The 16,722-nt window shown below is 40.1% G+C and overlaps 1 protein-coding gene across 2 annotated transcripts; it reads right to left on the bottom strand.

Annotated features, from left to right (window-relative positions):
• LOC113012833 (neuronal acetylcholine receptor subunit alpha-4-like) lies at positions 1-15,295 on the bottom strand. Of its 2 annotated transcripts, XM_026153210.2 has the most exons (6): positions 14,936-15,295; positions 12,306-12,457; positions 11,040-11,084; positions 10,843-10,952; positions 7,484-8,915; positions 1-5,497 (listed from the first exon to the last, which is right to left on the bottom strand). In XM_026153210.2, exons 1-6 carry the CDS (start codon positions 14,985-14,987, stop codon positions 5,372-5,374), a joined length of 1,917 nt encoding a protein of 638 aa, XP_026008995.2. In that variant the 5' UTR covers positions 14,988-15,295; the 3' UTR covers positions 1-5,371. The 2 variants fall into 2 exon arrangements, with proteins under 2 accessions (XP_026008995.2, XP_026008994.2); XM_026153209.2 differs by having other exon boundaries at positions 10,843-11,084.
• Positions 15,296-16,722: the final 1,427 nt, after the last annotated feature.

The raw sequence follows: 16,722 nt of genomic DNA, 5'->3' as shown, positions 1-16,722 counted from the left end.
TGTCATTCTAGCACAGACAGGTTTATTGGCACACATCTTACAGATAAAAAAAACCAGCCTAACGTTATAAAAGCATAAGGTTATTATCAGATATCTGGTTCAGTCTCTTACAGTGAACCTCACGCATGAATACAAATGTCTCACTTTCTTTGTGATGAATATTGCTGAAAACTGTGAACTGATTCAGTTATCTAGCAAACTATTTCGTGTCTGAACTCACAGAATAGATTATTAAAGTCATGCTAACTGTCTCAGTATTCCAGTTTTTACACTTAGTGGTGTTCCTGAGCTAATAGGCTTTGAAAAGGTGCAAGTAAAATCCTGCCAAGGGCTAGAGACCCCTGCACCTGCTCTGGCTGATCTTAAAGCCCCAGAGCTGGCCTCCAACCTGTAATCTCACCTCCAGCTGAACCTCCAGCTTGAGGCTGATTTATTTCATTAACACGGAGGAAATGAAATAGGACTTCCAGTATTAAGTAAACAGTCAAAACTGCTTTGATATAAAAGCCAAAGTCTGACCGCAGTGTTTATGGTAATCTGTCTGACTTTATCTTTGTAAGTTTTACGTCTAAACATGACCATGAAACCTGCATTGTATTCATTCAGGTTACTTTAAAGGTAGAGCTCTTCCTGCTCGGGTTTACAGTCATTATAGAAATGCTTTAATGGCTGAGTTTGCCAGTGATGTTCTGACTGCTTCCCTAACAGGCGCAGGCTGTTCTTTGGCCAGTTGGCATTGAATCTTGGATGCAGATGCTATTCCCTTGTGAAGATTTTGGCTCAATATACTAGTTTTTGAATCGTGAGTTTTACTTGAGATGAAAGTGACTTTGTGAAAATCTCTCTAGGATGCTTTTAATGCTCCCAGAGAAGCACGAGTGACTCCCAAAGCACTTAATGCATACTGTTTAAATACAAAATATTCTCATCTGACACAAATACACTGTAATCATGAAAACATGACTCTTCACATATGCAGCACTCTGTTCTATACATTGAAGGCCTTGCTATCTACCTTGTATGCACACTTATTACCAATTAACAGTTAACAAGTTTTCTTTTTACAATTTTGCATGATGCATGAAATTGACATGTTTTTCCATCAGTTTACACTTAATAACACATCAATGACTCACTCGAAGGTATTTTGAATATTGTCTCAGAACTGAGTCTTCTTGCTAAATCAATTTTAGCTTTGGATGGGATGTGGGGACTCTGTCCCATTCTCCTGAAACATCCCTTTAAACTCTGTCAGTCTGGATGGGAACCATCCTTGAGCTGCCATCTGCAGGTGGCATACTGACGTTAAGTCTGGTCTTTGGTTGGGCCACTCAAGTGGCAGCATTGTGCTGAAACCACACTTGGACTTCATTTCAGTGTCATGTTGAAAGGTGAACTTTCATCCCAGTTTCAGGTTGCTGGACTCTGGAGACTCTGTTCTTCTAGGACTGTTCTGGATTTTAATGCATTCACACCACCTTCAGTCCTGACCCGTCTCTTTGTCCCTGTCACTGAGAAGCACCTTTGTGTTCACTACAGGGATAGTATTTCACTGTGGGGCTGAATGAGGTGATTGAAGGAGCCTGCTGTTTACCAGACATAAAACTTCTGGAGTTCTGCTCAGAGAGTTCAATTTTGGTTTCAGATCAGAAAATATATTTCCTGGTAAAAGCAAAGCTGACTGACATTATTAATTTTTACATATATTTGCTAGAAAAAATGGGACACAGCAAAATACTCAAACATGCAAACACAAATGGAAATACAATATACAAGGCAAAAACAGAGTTTGTACAATTTTAATAAGCTTGAAGGACAATATTTGGTATGACCACCTTTACTGTCCGACACAGTCTGAATTCTTAGGTAAACTTTTTGTAATGTCTTTTCGCGGTCTTCTGGAAAAGAGCCTTGAATGCCCTCCAGGTATCTTGAAGGACATTCAAGGCTTTTCTTTGGATGTCTCTGTGTAGATGATCCCACACTACTTTAGTAATGTCAAGGTGTGATCTCTGGGGAGGCCAAATCTGTTGCTGATATTATTCCACTGTATTTTTTTCAGTCCAGGCATGCTTTTAATACACTACTAGTGTGTTTGGGATGATTGTAATGCTGAAAAATGAAACCAATCAGATGATTTCCATGATTTTTGCATGTTTTCTTCATTCTAAATTCCAATTCAATTTTGACAAAATCCAACTCCACTGGCTGAAATGCAGCCCCTGACCATGACAGAGCGTCCACCATACAATGCAAATGTCTGTAGATACTCACTGTTGTGCGTCTCTCCTAACATCCTGCATATTGACAGCAATTTGAAGCAGAAAAATTCTATTTTGGATTTACCCCACTAGATTCCCTTGCGCTGTCATTGATTTTCAGTTCAGTTCTTGTGCAATGTGGCATAGCTCAGCCTTTTCTCCCTGTTTCCCTTGCTTAAAAATGGCTTCTTGACAGCCACTCTTCCGCTGAGACCATTTCTGCTGAGGCTTCAGCGTACAGTCAACCGTCCAGATGCATCTCTCGGTTCCTGTGTCTAGTCTTTGCTGGATTTTACCTAGGACTTTCATCGATAGCTTTTAGGCCTCACAGTTCTTCTCTTTTCCTTTGCTTATCCAATTTTCACAGACTTTTTAAGGACAGTCCCCACACCATGCCATACCCATTATATATAGGTTAGTATTAGTAAGGAAGCAGCTATCATTAAGTTCATCTTCTTTGCAGGAAATAACCAACATTTTGAAATCAAAATGTCTACATTAATTATCCGAGCAGGGGCATATGTATCTCAGAAGACAATCACTTAATTGAAATTAGCACTGAAGGTCAATTTTTCATAAAGGTAAATTCAATAGCATGACATTTAGCTGTAATTAATAACACTGTGTACTTACATGGCATTTGGCATTGCTTCCTTGAGGAAGCCAACACAAAGGACCTTTATGGAGTTTTGCCATTTGCTTTTCTACAAGTATTTAATGCTGAAATTATGCATGAGATCTGTGCTGAAAAGGCATGGCTTATCATTTAATGAAAATTAGTTTGTGGTTTCATAAAGACCACGCTCATTTCATTTTAGAATTATAATAACAATATGCTGTGGTATTGTGTATCCTTGGAAAACTGGTGGGATAAATGGAAATTAATATCCGTTCATATATAAATCTTTGAATGCAGACAAAAGATTTAAACTCATGTTTGTCATATGCTACATTTTTGATGTTGCAACAAAGCCAGAGCACTCATTTGTATTTCAGGCTATCGCCACCTTTTTTTCTCCAGAGTTTGTGCTGAAACGTACGAATAAACAGGGAGCACGGCAGCTATTTCACCTTGTTCAAAGTGCAGTGTTTCCATATTGTGCTAAATTGCTGTTTTCTCTTGTCTGTGAATTTACATAATGATCAGTGGTTAGTCGTCTGCTGAGCAAGTGGAAATGCAATAGTTTGTTTGTTGAGGTCAAAATTGAGGTCATTACTTTGGGTATTCAGGTGTAACATTACATGCTTTTAAAGCTAATCGGATGTGGAGTTTTATTCACGTGGAGCTGCAGAGTGCTGATGTACGAACACAGGATTAAAGTGGAGTAATTGAATACTTTTTCTTTTCACACACAATTCAGTGATACACGTTTGTTCTGTTCCTCATGTTTCATCAGTTTTGTTTTGTTTTTGTTTCATTTCCACTTCTTTAAGTTATTTAGGCCAACAGTTCAAATTTCTAAAATAGAAATATTAAAAAAGCCTTTTCATAGATTCACATACCTAATCTAGATGCTTTCCATTTAGCTTTATTTTATTTTACATGAAATTAATATAAGTAGACATGTGCCTATAGCTCTTTATGTGACATAAAGAAATCAAACAAGGCTTTCAAAAACATCTCACAACCCACACGCATGACAAAGGTGAGGGTGAATTTGGCACAAAGGCAAAGAAATCAAAAAATACACCCAACAAAGAGTGTGAGGGTGTTAAAGAACTACATGGACTTGAACTGAAACTGAAGTGAAGCATCTAAACTAGAACTGTGTGTGCAAAATGTACAGTGATGTGCTTTTGAACTAAAATAAACAATGAAATAATTATTTAATGCAAAAAAAATCTGTCCGGTCAGCTGTACAGTTCTGTTAAGGCCCATAATTATTTAATGATTGCTTTACTTCTTGCAAATTTTATAAGTGCTCCTAAATATAGTATCTGCTTTAGCTATTCTTTGAGGACAGAGGGACACGTGAGATTAATTTCTGTAACGTATTTTAAAAAAAACATCCAAAAAGCAGGTCCTCCTGTGGAAGCAGCGAATGAATAAAACTAAATGTAGTTAAGTGTGAAACCCTCCTCTGCCAACTTATTTTAAAACACTGCAGTACAATTAACCTTTGCTCTGTGCATGAAATAGTTTTTCACAGAATAGTGGTGTACTCATTAATAAATTTTAATTATCTTTTTTTATATAGCTGTTGTAGATACTGAAAAGATCCATTATGGGAAGCGACAGAAGTCAGGTCATAATGAAAGCGGAGAGGACGCTGGAATTAAATGTTGGAACTAATGAGTAACAAATTCATCTCAAAATCTTCAACGCCAAGGTAGAATAATAATATTACCAGCATCGCCACATTTATTGTCATCATCCATATCGGTTTCTGCTCTACTTGATAAACCAAAAGAAGCAAAAGAGATGGAAAGAATGACAACGATCTGCAGTAAAAGCAAAGAGAATGGCTGAATAGATGTGCTAGAGTTAGAAAGTTGCAAAGCTGCATGTTTGCTTACCTGTGGAGTGACTCTTGCACAAAGCAGGACACCTGAATGCACCCAGCCAAGAATTCTGGCAATTAGGTTTCAAAGAAACAATCGTTTTATGAACATATGTATTTTTTTGTATTTGGCGAAAGCACTCACACACAGTCCACATACTGCAACACTGACATTACTGAAGGAATGTTAAAAGTTAGCTATATATTCAACTTTACACAGTCTTATGAACAGCTCCCGGTGCCTACAGTCTTTGTCTGTCTGTGGCATCATCCATAGTTCTTCATGGGTTAGAGTCAATTTTTCACCGTTTTTTACAAGAGTATCTGATTGAGCCATACAGCTCAATGTCAGAACGGAGTGACATGGAAGGATATTTTTGCTGTTGGCCTTTTGCCCTCATAAAGAATTTATATGCCCACTGAAATCGATGATTGATATTTCATCTTGTCTTTTAGCGAGTAACCTTCCGATGACCCGGCCTAAGAGCGAGAAATGTGACAAGTAGTCCTTTTGAAAAACAGAAAATAAAAAGACCTTTTTTTTGTTAAGAGAATGGGGGAACACGTCCTTCTGTCTGTCCGTGTTCTCTTTCCCTTGATGCAGAGATTCTAGATCATTCCAGCCAGCCAAGGAGGAAGAAAGAGTCCCACAGATCCCAGTATACACACCAGCACAAACATCCAGAGGAATATCCTGTCAATGACCATGGCCACATACTTCCAGTCCTCCTTGACCTAGCAGAGAGGGGAAACAGCACAGGGGGACATTTCAAATTTCACTCCACACCACCTTCCTTTTCTACCTGTCAGTTTTCACCCTTGATTGATTTCTCACGAATGGCTGATTTTTTCATTATGAGTCTGCTATCTCTTAAATGTCAGTCAATCCTTGCTTGTGTCTCTTATGAAAAATTCAAGGTCAAATTGCGGAGGTCCCATTGTTTTAAAGACAGGCCTATTCTGGTTAGAGCTCGAAAGTGTATTGTGGCGTCGACGGTGACTGATGTCAGTGAATACAATAGGTTTTTATTACATTTGCTCACATATATCCTCCAGAAACGTATTTTTCCCCTCTCAGAAACTTTATAATTAGCATTTTATCACTATGTGCTGAATTTTTTTTAATTATTTGACACATAATACTTGTTCCAAGCACAGTTTCAGGGTTATGTTTGAAAGCAATAAAGAAAATTCACTTGTCTAATGGTCAATTTTAATTAGGTTGCATAAGCATTTGTATGTGCGACTGTTCACACTGAGTTGCCCATAAGAGCTTCTAAATAAGACAGTGTTCTTTTATCATCAGAAAATCCCGATTACTGTTATTACTGACTCAGTCATGTCACTTTTATCTTGCTTTTTAATAATTAGCAATGGTAAATTGACTTGTCATTTATGGGTCTGATACTTGATTGTCATTATGTGTTTATGTGCTCTTCCTTTCTTGCATCCCTTCTGAGTTTTTGGGTATGCGCATCCTCAACATATGCAAAAGCCATGGGAGCAGTATATAAACATGTATGTAAATGCCAACAACAAATGTTTTGAAAAGAAACAAATATGATATTGAAAGTCTTATTATACTTTGTATGATTTACAGTGAGCAGAATCAGTAGTTTAAAAATATATTCGTGTTGGCAGGGGTGATTTGGCCCTGTTCTTTTTCTAGTCAATAACATTTTTAAAGCCTCCTCCTAGTACACAGCATAGACAGGAAAAAGTACAGTATGTGAACAATGCTGCATGCAGTGGAGCTCTGCATACATAGATGATAAAAAGCAGATAACAACATAACCATTTTTTATTTTTATGCAACACACAAAGGACAGCCCACACTGCTTAAAACACACTATTTTTCCAGTTATTCTGCAAAGCAGCACGCATTTATCTGAGAACTGTAACACGATTTAGTTGTTGTCACTCAGTGCCTGAGTTCAGCTTAGCTGGATCTCTGACATGCAAAATAACAGGGTTCCTTGTTTGTTCAGGATTACTTTCATCCTCTTTTGCACGAGAAAAGAAAGAAGGGGAGGAGCACTGCTTGGTGGGAGTGAGCACAGGGAACATACATGTAGGCTTTTTGCATGGAAGTACATTTCACCCCTGTAGGATCCAGTCAGAATCTACTGTTTTTATTTAACGTTCCTCTGACACCTTAAATGCCTGCAGGCAAAAGATGCGAGGTAGTTATGGGTTTTTTTTACAAACAAACTGACCTTTTAGAAATGTGCCCGCTGAGGTACCATGTTTCTCCTGCTGGGATCTGACTAATTTTGAAACTGAACAAATCGTGACAGATCAGGTATTGGATTTTATTCTCCCATTTACTTCAGTCTCTAAATGGTAGCTCAAAATTACACAGTGTGGTTTTTGTCCTGTCTGTCTCCTCTCATTCCCAACTAGCCGTGGCAGATAGCTCCCTGAGCCCGGTTCTGCCGGAGGCTTCTTCCTGTTAAAAGGGAGTTTCTCCTTCCCACTGTTGCCAAGCGCTTGCTCATAGGGGGTCATTTGATTGTTTTGGGGTTTCTTTTTCAAATTATTGTAGGGTCTTAACACTAAAATATAAAGCACCTTGAGGTGACTGCTGTTGGGATTTGGCAATAGATAAATCAAAAATTGTGCTAAAAGCCCTTATTTAATTTCTGAAAGGATTTCACTTGTGTTTAAAACAGAACATTTAGAAACATTATTACCAAGGCTTGATCGTTTCTGTCTACTCACTGAAAAGTCTGCATCTTCTGCCCTGAGATGATCAGCGATGTACTGCACTCCCTCTATAGCCCGTTTCATAGCTGGAGAAATAGTTGGAATCACAGCATCCTGTTGGGTACTTGCATCTTTTGTGGACTCTGCTGTTAGGGTTTCTGCTAGCTGATCTGTAGGAGGAGTTTTTTTCAACTGCCCCATTATTCCAGAGACCCCATCATCATGCAGACAGCAGTACTGGACACTGCTGGAGCGACACAGATGTCTGGCTTTCTGAGGAAGCGACTTCTGTTGGTCACACATTTGCTCTACGCTGTGGGAGCGACCATTTGGGGCCAGTCTACTTGGTTCTTCCCTCGACAGGTTGCGAAGTGGACCCAGTGGCAAAGTTGGGGGCAATGACAATTGGGAAGAAGACGAGGCCGCTGAGTTGTGTCTGCGTAGGGGTTGCTTCTCTGAGAGAACTGAATACTGACCAGATGTGGATCGGCTGAAAATGTCGGCCTTCAGTGGGTGATCTTCTTCATTGTGCTTCCCAAGAGGGGAAGAGGGTGGAGATGGTGAGCAGACGAGGATGCTTGGGCTGTCAGACTGTGTCCTTGGGATTATATTTTCAGCCTGGGCCATTTGTATTAGCCCAGTCTCTAGGCCTGTCCAGAAGGCCTGAGAGTTGCCTGTGGCAGATATCGTTGTTGGACGGTGCATCATCTCAATAAGCTTCTTGCAGTGCTGCTTTGCGGTGCCTGGCGGACGCTTCATGAAGAGGACCTGAGGTACCAAGTCCAGGAATACTCTGCGGACCCAGTGAGGCATGCCATGTGTTTGTGGGGATCGGTGGTGTACATTCAACACAAAGACGGTAATTATGATGGAGAGCGTGACAAAGACCATAGTGAACAGCAGGTATTCACCAATCAGTGGTATGACCAGAGATGTAGATGGTATTATCTCTGTTATCAGCAGGAGGAACACTGTTAAGGACAGTAGCACTGAAATGCACAAGGTAATCTTCTCGCCACACTGGGAAGGCAAATAGAACACCAGCACAGTCAAGCAGGAGATAAGCAGACAGGGGATAATAAGGTTTATAGTGTAGAACAATGGAAGCCTCCGAATGATGAAGTAGTAAGTGATGTCTGCATAGATCTCTGTGCAGCACTCATACTTTTTTGTATTGTACTTGCCCACTGCATTGACAATCACCCACTCCCCGCTCTCCCAGTAGTCCATCTGGTCCACATCACCGGCCATGCTGATCAGATCGATCTTGGCACGGTCATAGGTCCAAGAGCCGAACTTCATCTTGCAGCTTTGCTGGTCAAAAGGGAAAAACGTGACATCTATGCTGCATGAAGACTTATAAATGGCTGGTGGCATCCACTTTATCTGGCCATCGTAGAACAGATGCGCCTTTGTGAAGTGAGTAACTGCAAAGTCACCGTCGGCACTGCAGATGAAGACCAGGGGAGAAAGGTGGAAACACATATATCAGACTCACATCACATTTTAGCCCCTCTTTAATAAAGGAATTTTATAAGTTTAATTCTGGGTGATTTCTTCAAGCACTACTTTAAAATGTTCAAGGTCAGTCGCAGCTCACAGGTAGAGTAGATGTTCAGTTGCCATGGAGGTAACTAAGTCTTTTTCATTGGAAAACTCAAGTAACAAATAAGATTTTTTGCTCAATAGATACAGGAGAAAGTTAAAGAAGTGGTGTTATCCGTTTTTACAGTTTCTAACCCTGTGAAATTCAGGGGTCGAGACTAATTTAAAATGTATTTAAAAGATTAAGTATTCTGAGTCATCAAATAAAAAGTGAAAATGTCTTCATCTATGTCAATGACACTTATGTTTATGTGTGTACATCTCTAAATGGGCAAGATGTCATGTCTTTAACATTCTGTTGGTGTCCAGTTTGTTCATTATTCAGTTCATTCACAGTCTGTTGTTGCCTTTTTGTTATCTCTTCATGCTCTACTTGTGTTTGAGTCTGTCTCCATTGAGTTACTTCCTGTTTTATTTTGGTGTTCCTTGTCATTTTCTTTTCTTTTTTTGCAGTTCCTGTGTCTCATTATCCCTGATTTGTTCCAGCTGTGTTCCCCATCTTTTTCCACAAGCCTCATTAGCTTTTGTATTTATTGTCTCAGTCTTCCCTTGTCCTTTGTTGAGTGGCTCCATATTTCTGTGTGTTCTCTAATGTTTCTCTGAGTCTTGTAGTATTTGTTAGTGTTTCCTATCCTGGAGTAATTATTCCTCATTATTCCATTTTCCCGTTCTTATTTTGGACTGTTTCCCTTTCATCAATCCTCCACTTAATGCTTGCTTTATGCTGCACATTGCATTTGGGTCCGCATGCAGCTACCACTTTCCACACAGCTTATGATTTTCTGTTTAGAGACGTTTATGGAACAATTCAGTGCTAACATGATATAATTTTCGAGACGTGAATAAGGTCTTCATGAGCCAGAGGAAAACAGAACTTGAAGATACAGTTTTGTCTCAGATCTGAAATCTCCTTTGTGTACACAACAGTCCTGCTTTTACACACCTGATACCAGTTATTACATCCACCCTCATCGTGTGAACCAGCAATCTCAGTTCTACATCTCAAGGTGCAGAGCTCATTCCAAACCATTCAGCTCAAGTCTACAGAGGAAATAGCTTGAACCTATGTAATCAGAAAACCCTTTTGATGTTTATTTTCTCTGAATGGACATGCAGGCTATTCACAATGTAACATTTTGCTGTTTAAATCAATGCTGTTTACAAAAGTCTTTGAGATATTGTGTCACAAATGCACTTCACAAGTGAGATCGCCATGTTTTGCCTCACTAATTAAAAGAGAGAAGTGACAAAGGTTCAGTCATTTCACCATGAAAACAACAATCTTTGTTCAATAACTTAAAAGTTGGATATTTAGCAAATTCTTTCATGAAATTTTCTTTCCTATTAGCCGACTTTTGGAAAAAATATTAATCCAGGTTTACTTGAGGTGCTCATACTAGATGCATTTTATCGTTGAAATACATCCAGTTACATTTCACCTTCTTATTCCCAGCCAAATATATTACTTTCTGTCATACTGAGCTTTGTTTGTAACCACATCCATTAGGAGTGACCTTGTTCACATATATTTCAACTAAATTACTTTATGACATTGGCACAGGACAAGATGTTTGGCACAACAGCAGATTCTTCGTGTTTTCCCTCAAGTCATGCCATCTGTTGGAATTAAACCACCAGAATCTGAGCATTACTTGCCATATGATCATTTTTACATTGAAATGTTGACATTTAAAATGCACAGGAAGCACACTGTGGGCCTGAAAAGAATCTAAATTTCATATAGCACAAAAAGGTGTTTCCTTCCTCACTTGTTGTAGAGGACAATGTCGGGTCTCCAGATAATCTCTGAGGGGATACGTATGGAGGTGACATTTTCATAATCCTCTGGGTTCCAGCGGAGTTTGTAATCGTTCCATTCCTGTTGCAAAACATTAATCATATTTATGCATCGCAGCGTTATACTGGACTGTATTTCACATGCCTTTTCTCTATCATCTTTTCTTACTTGCTTAACCCAGACATTTGTAGTCATCATCTGGTTCTTCTCATCCTTTTATGGAAAACAGAAAAGAGGATTACTCTGATTACAATGAATTCAACGTCCATCAGCACTTTATTACCACTGAGATAGAATTGAGTTTTTTCTTTCTCTCTTTTTTATGGTCCTGCCCCAAACTCATGGGGATGGGATTTTGTCCCCATAAGTGAGTGTTAGTCCCCACAAGTACAGTAGTAGTAGTAGTAGTAGGCCCCACACACACACACACACACACACACACACACATTCATGAATCATTTCTAGAACAAATCAACCAGAACAAAAAACACTTTCACTTTTTTGCAGGCAAGCTGCTTTCTCCAGCTCTTCCCTGGGAACTTCTAAGACACAGCAGGCAGTGAATGCACTGTGCAGGAGAAGACAACTTCAGCTAAAGTTGACTCTCACCGGCAGGCAGGTGGAGAAAGTACTGTCAACTAATTGTTTGTCATAAACCTGAAAAGTCATCCCCTGCAGCACAGTCTTGCACTGGGTAACTTTTAAATGGCTCTGCATGGCAGTCGGGTGTTTATATAATCATTTTTACCTTAGTCAACAGAATCTCAGTGACATTTGTGTAAAATGCATACTAAAATCTTGCACTTAAAACCACAGGAGGTCTGGAATGCAAAGATACCAACATGACGAGAGGGGATAACGACGTTATTTTTGTCTAGAGCAGCTGTGTCTGGATTGCTGCTCAGGAGACAGATTTGAATATTTACTGTCTGTGTTAGCATACTTGACAAGTGAATTTAATTTGGGAAAATAATGCATTGTCTTCTGTTGGTGTGCTTTCATTTCCGCTGATTTATCTCTCTTGCGTGGTGTATCTTTCAGCTAGTAATTACCAATATACAGCACATAAGACAGAATCTCCTCCCAACATAACACTCATAATAATGAAACACATGTCTCATGCCCATTCAACAAGCCAGGATGTTTGTAATTACAAGGATAGCTTTTTTGTTAAATCGTTACAACTTTAGTGATATATGTATTTAGATATTTACATAAATGGTAACTTAATTACAGGTAGTTAAAAAAAGCTATTTAATGATCAGAGTCCCATTATGGAGCCATAACATCGAAATGTCTCGCAGTCGTTTCTTTTCTCCTCAAAGAAGAAACACACAGATCGTGTTATTTTTGAAGGGCACAGTGGTAGCTAGACTTTAATGTCCAGTCGTAGATGTTGATGGAAACTTAACAAAGATGTCAGCTATTACTTACCACATCAATTAGCTGAGCGATAGATAGTCCAAAGTGGACTAGTACTGTATCTGTAGTGTTCCTCACAGGTCGGGAGAGCTTATTGTAATTTGCAAACAGATTCTGGAGCAGCCTCTCTTCAGCGTGGGCACGGGGTCCAAGTTGGAAACACACTGAGGCCAGAAATGAGAAAAAAATTCAACAAAACAAGAAGCTGAGATTAATCGTGTGCCGTCCTGTTTATGTAATTTAAACGAGACCAATTGATCTTTACTTAGAACTGCAACTGCAATGCATAGGATATTCTTTCCTACGTTTTTTTTTTTTTTTTTTTTTAACTCCATGGTGATTTGTACCAGTTGATTTTGTGCAGGGCTCTCGTGCATATTCTCATAACCATTTTGAATTGTTTCTATTTTTGTTCATGAAATACAGGGCAGAACTTTATACGAATACTATTAATGTTGAAAATATTTGCTTCCATTCACAATACATTAATCTGTAATGGATTGAGCTGATGCTACGATACCAAAGAATACAGAGTGTAATCTAAAAGTAGGGTGACCTCTATTATACAGCTGGCCTATGGTTACATGAGACGGGATCTGAGAGACGGGACAAATCAGGATGGAGGGTTTGGGGGGGTTGCATAAAAGGAATAAGAGGAAGGAACAAACGTGCTGATGGAGCGATCTGTCCAGACGTTTCCCTCACCACCCTCCTCCACCCACCCTCCACTCTCTCCCTCTCCCTTTCTTCCTTTCAACAGCCGTCCTGATGAAGCAACTCAATCAGATCCCTCGGCACTGAGAAGGACCCGGCGAGGTCTGGGGACAATTAAAGAGAAAGGGATGATCCTGTGCCTTCGACAGGACGACGTCCTTTGTATTTTGGTTCTTTCCTTTCACATTCACTTGGGCACTTTTCCATTATAAACCTTGTTGCATCTGTGCAGGTAATTCATTGTGTTTGCAATCTTTCAGAGGCAGTGATTGATTTAACTGGCCTCACTGATATTTTATCATCTCTAGCAGTACCGCACAGTTCAATGTCTTTCTTTCTCTTTGGATTTAATTTGTTTTGTCAAATATCACATGAAAAAAATAATCCTAAAGAGGACCCTTCCAAACTAGATTCTTGTGGTTTCTGGACAACATTAATATATTCGCCAAACACACTTGCTTGGCTCAGGCCCCTATAGAAAGGACGTGAGAGGACCTTTCTATAGGCTTCCATTAGTAACTTCCACTTTTCTAAGGCTATATTATTCCAAACGCCCCTTACTTGTATCCTTAAAATAGCGATACAGGTGTTGTTGCCATGCTGCTGGCCTTCCTCTTGGGTCCTTCTACCCACTCAATCAAAGTTGATGGGCTGTCTTTCAGTTGACTGAAAACTGGCATCCACTATTTTTAAAAGCTTGGGATCGATATCTTATTAAATGGATATAGTTTCTTTTTTCTTTCATGTCTTGTCTTCCTGTTTTCACCTGGATCTGTTTGACATTTCCAGACACCCAACAACCTTGAAATGCTGTTACACGTTCAGACGAGAGAGGCCGTCAAAGGTGGTGTTTGTTTTATCGCATCAAATTCTAGCATTATCTGTTGAATGCGACCAATATTAAACTAAACCGGAGGCTCAAGTACATTCTAAATCAGCCTTGGGACTAATGGGTTTATATGGGAGAGCTCACAGGGTGTTGTGACTTTGGTAAAAAATGCAGATTAGAGCAATAATCTTTGCAGGGAAAAGTAGGCAACTGTTAGATGAGTTTACTTCTACATGGTGTGTTCTCCATTACACTATGAATAAGACTCATGCAGACTGTGATGATGCCAGTGTCTGTCACTCATTATCGTGACGTTTTTCTTATATTGCTGTATTTTACAGTTTTCTGAAGCTACAGCAAAGCCTGATGAGTTATTTGGACGTGTCAGAGCTACTGGGTCCAAATCTGTCCTCATCTGATCAATGCTGTCTCATAGGACAGTATTGCATCAGAAGCAAATTAGTTTTCACTCAAGTGAATACTACACAACCAGGCAGATGAAGCTTGTTACCAGGCTACAAAGCTCGCGTAGCAACACAGGCAGTTTCTACCCTTCAGCAGCAAACTACAGAAAACAAGTTTTTTTGTCCCAAAGGTCGTGTGTTTTTATGGTTGTATTGTTCATTGTGCCAAATTAGCCCTCAGCAAAAATCATTGCCTGTCTAATAAGTAATGAGACTGGGGTGGACTGAATATAGATGACTGGGGTAAGGAGAGAGGCTTATATTAAATAGAAAAGCAAGGCCATCTGATGCCTTTCAGTCGTTTCTCTGAATTGCCCTGCTATTTAGGGCAAATCTATTGAAATGGCACAAATACAGGCAGTTCTTTTGAGTCATGCAGTAAATTTCTTTGTAAGCCAACTTTGTTGATGCTGATAAACTTGACCAGCGTGATATTTTAAACAGAAAAAAGAGGAGTGGAAAAAAAATCTAATTTGAGATGATTAGTAGCTAAAAAACCCTCCTCTTTCAATATATACTTCTGCCTTCAGCAAAAATGAAAAATGCATAAACATCCTTCGCATCGGTTTCCCCTATGTTGAAAAATAAAATGACAGATGATGCAGCTTTAATGACAGCACGGTGGAATTATTTACCTTGTGGAGGAAGAGTGAAGAAAAGTAAGCTCAAACATTTGTAGAAATCCATAGTGATCCAGCAGTACCCAACTCTATCAGTGAACTCCCTCCAACTTCTGCTGGATTTCAGTCATAGCAGAAGTGATCAAACCTGGAAAGTCTGCCCTGTGACAGCAGGTCGTCAAGGGGTTCAGATCAGGTTAAACACCCAGACGCAGAGGTCACGTCAGTCTGAGTCAACCCAGGGTCCGGCGGTCCTCCTGATTCCATCTCTCCATCTTTTCACAATCTCTTTTGTCCAGTCATAGCAGTATGAAGGACCCACAGACACATAGTGTAGTTTTTCTCATCCAACACTTCAAAGTCCCTCCTCCTCCTTCCACTGGAATCCTTCATCCAAGTGTGGCTGGCTTATCCTTCTCTTCTCCACCCTCCCTGTCAACATTACTCCCTCCCTCGCCTCTCATCTCTCCGCCTCCTCACCTCACCTCATCTCTCCCTCTCTCTCTTTCTCTCCCCCCTCTCTCTCTCACACACCTCATTTCTCTCTTTGTATTCTATCTTTCCCTCCTACTTACATATTTCTTTTTCTCCCTGTTCCAGTTTTCTCTTCTTCACTTTTTTCATTGAAAACAGAACTTTTTGTCAGTCTCTTTCTCTGTGTGTGTGTGTGTGTGAGGGAGAGTGTGAGAAGGAGTGTGGGGTGGGATTGGTAGGAGGATGGGGTAGTGGATGTCGACTTTTTGATTACTGGTACATACAGCAGCAGCGCTGTGTGGTTTTCTTGACCAGTTATTTGTATGTGAGCTGTGTTACAGTGTATGTGCAGCTACCTGTCAAAGTCCACTGTGTTAAAAAGTGCCAGTGAGTCACAGGACCTCTGGATACTCTTCAACCTCCCCTCTGCACTGTTTCCCACGAGCACTCCCCCCGCCCACCCTTTCTCCCCCACTCCTTTTTCTTTTAAACACCCCTGACCCTCACACACTGTCAATTTTTCATGTGACGTCTCACACACAGATGAAGACTTCTTTTTCTCTATAGCATCTTACTTCCCCCCCAGTCTGCTTTCAGCTTTTATACGTCAGCAGAGCTCAATGCCAAGGCTAGCCATCTATTGAGACAGTCACATTTGCTTGAGGTGTATTTCCTGTTGCTGAATATCTTTTTCATTTTTCTCCAGCAATGTCAAAATGTCACCTGAGAATGAGAACTGGAGAGCCTTAAAAAAATGTAAGCGTCATCATTACATGAGGATGGGTGAAGGAGAAGCTGACTTTTGACTTTCTGACAGTTCTTCCTGAGTGTTATATGACAGAGTGAAAGAAAAGATGTGCAAACAAAGATATATTTTGCTGTTTTAGTTGTCTTTGTCAGATATGCTTCTCTGTGAGCCCACAGAGAAGAGCCTCTGCAGAGCACGCATTGATTTTTTCTAATCAAAGACGAAGTTCTCTTGATCCAGCGATGACTAACTGTGACGTGACAGATGAAGAGATTCCTCTCGCCAGTTTGCCACCACGAGCACAGATCCACATTCTTGCCATGAGAGATTTGATAGCTGATTATTTATTTGGATTGCTGACAGGAGTCAGGCAGGAATTTGTAAGTGGGACAATGTAGCAGCAGGGAGCACTGGAAGAGGAAATTTCACTTACAGTAAAAGGGCACGGTGCACAAACAGGCCAATTGCCTGGTGGCTGTCGCATATTAGTTTATCTCACACCCACATGCAGACACATATAGTCTCCCTCCGCGGCCATCTCATCAGATGAAAAGAACCATCTGTGCTTTTTGCTTTGCGA

Source organism: Astatotilapia calliptera, chromosome 20 (assembly GCF_964374335.1).
Source record: "Astatotilapia calliptera chromosome 20, fAstCal68.1, whole genome shotgun sequence".
Lineage (NCBI taxonomy): Eukaryota > Metazoa > Chordata > Actinopteri > Cichliformes > Cichlidae > Astatotilapia > Astatotilapia calliptera.
The sequence above is the reverse complement of the archived record's forward strand: the minus strand, read 5'-3'. Positions and strand labels throughout refer to the sequence as shown.

What these genes read in the sequence shown, in the direction of transcription:
- LOC113012833 (XM_026153209.2), bottom strand. Translation starts at nt 14,987, where the DNA reads ATGGATTTCTACAAATGTTTGAGCTTACTTTTCTTCACTCTTCCTCCA. An exon ending in TCGCTCAGCTAATTGATGTG is followed by an intron (nt 11,085 to 12,305) that starts GTAAGTAATAGC and finishes TTTCCATAAAAG; the next exon opens with GATGAGAAGAACCAGATGAT. An exon ending in CAGAAGATGCAGACTTTTCA is followed by an intron (nt 5,498 to 7,483) that starts GTGAGTAGACAG and finishes CCTCTCTGCTAG; the next exon opens with GTCAAGGAGGACTGGAAGTA.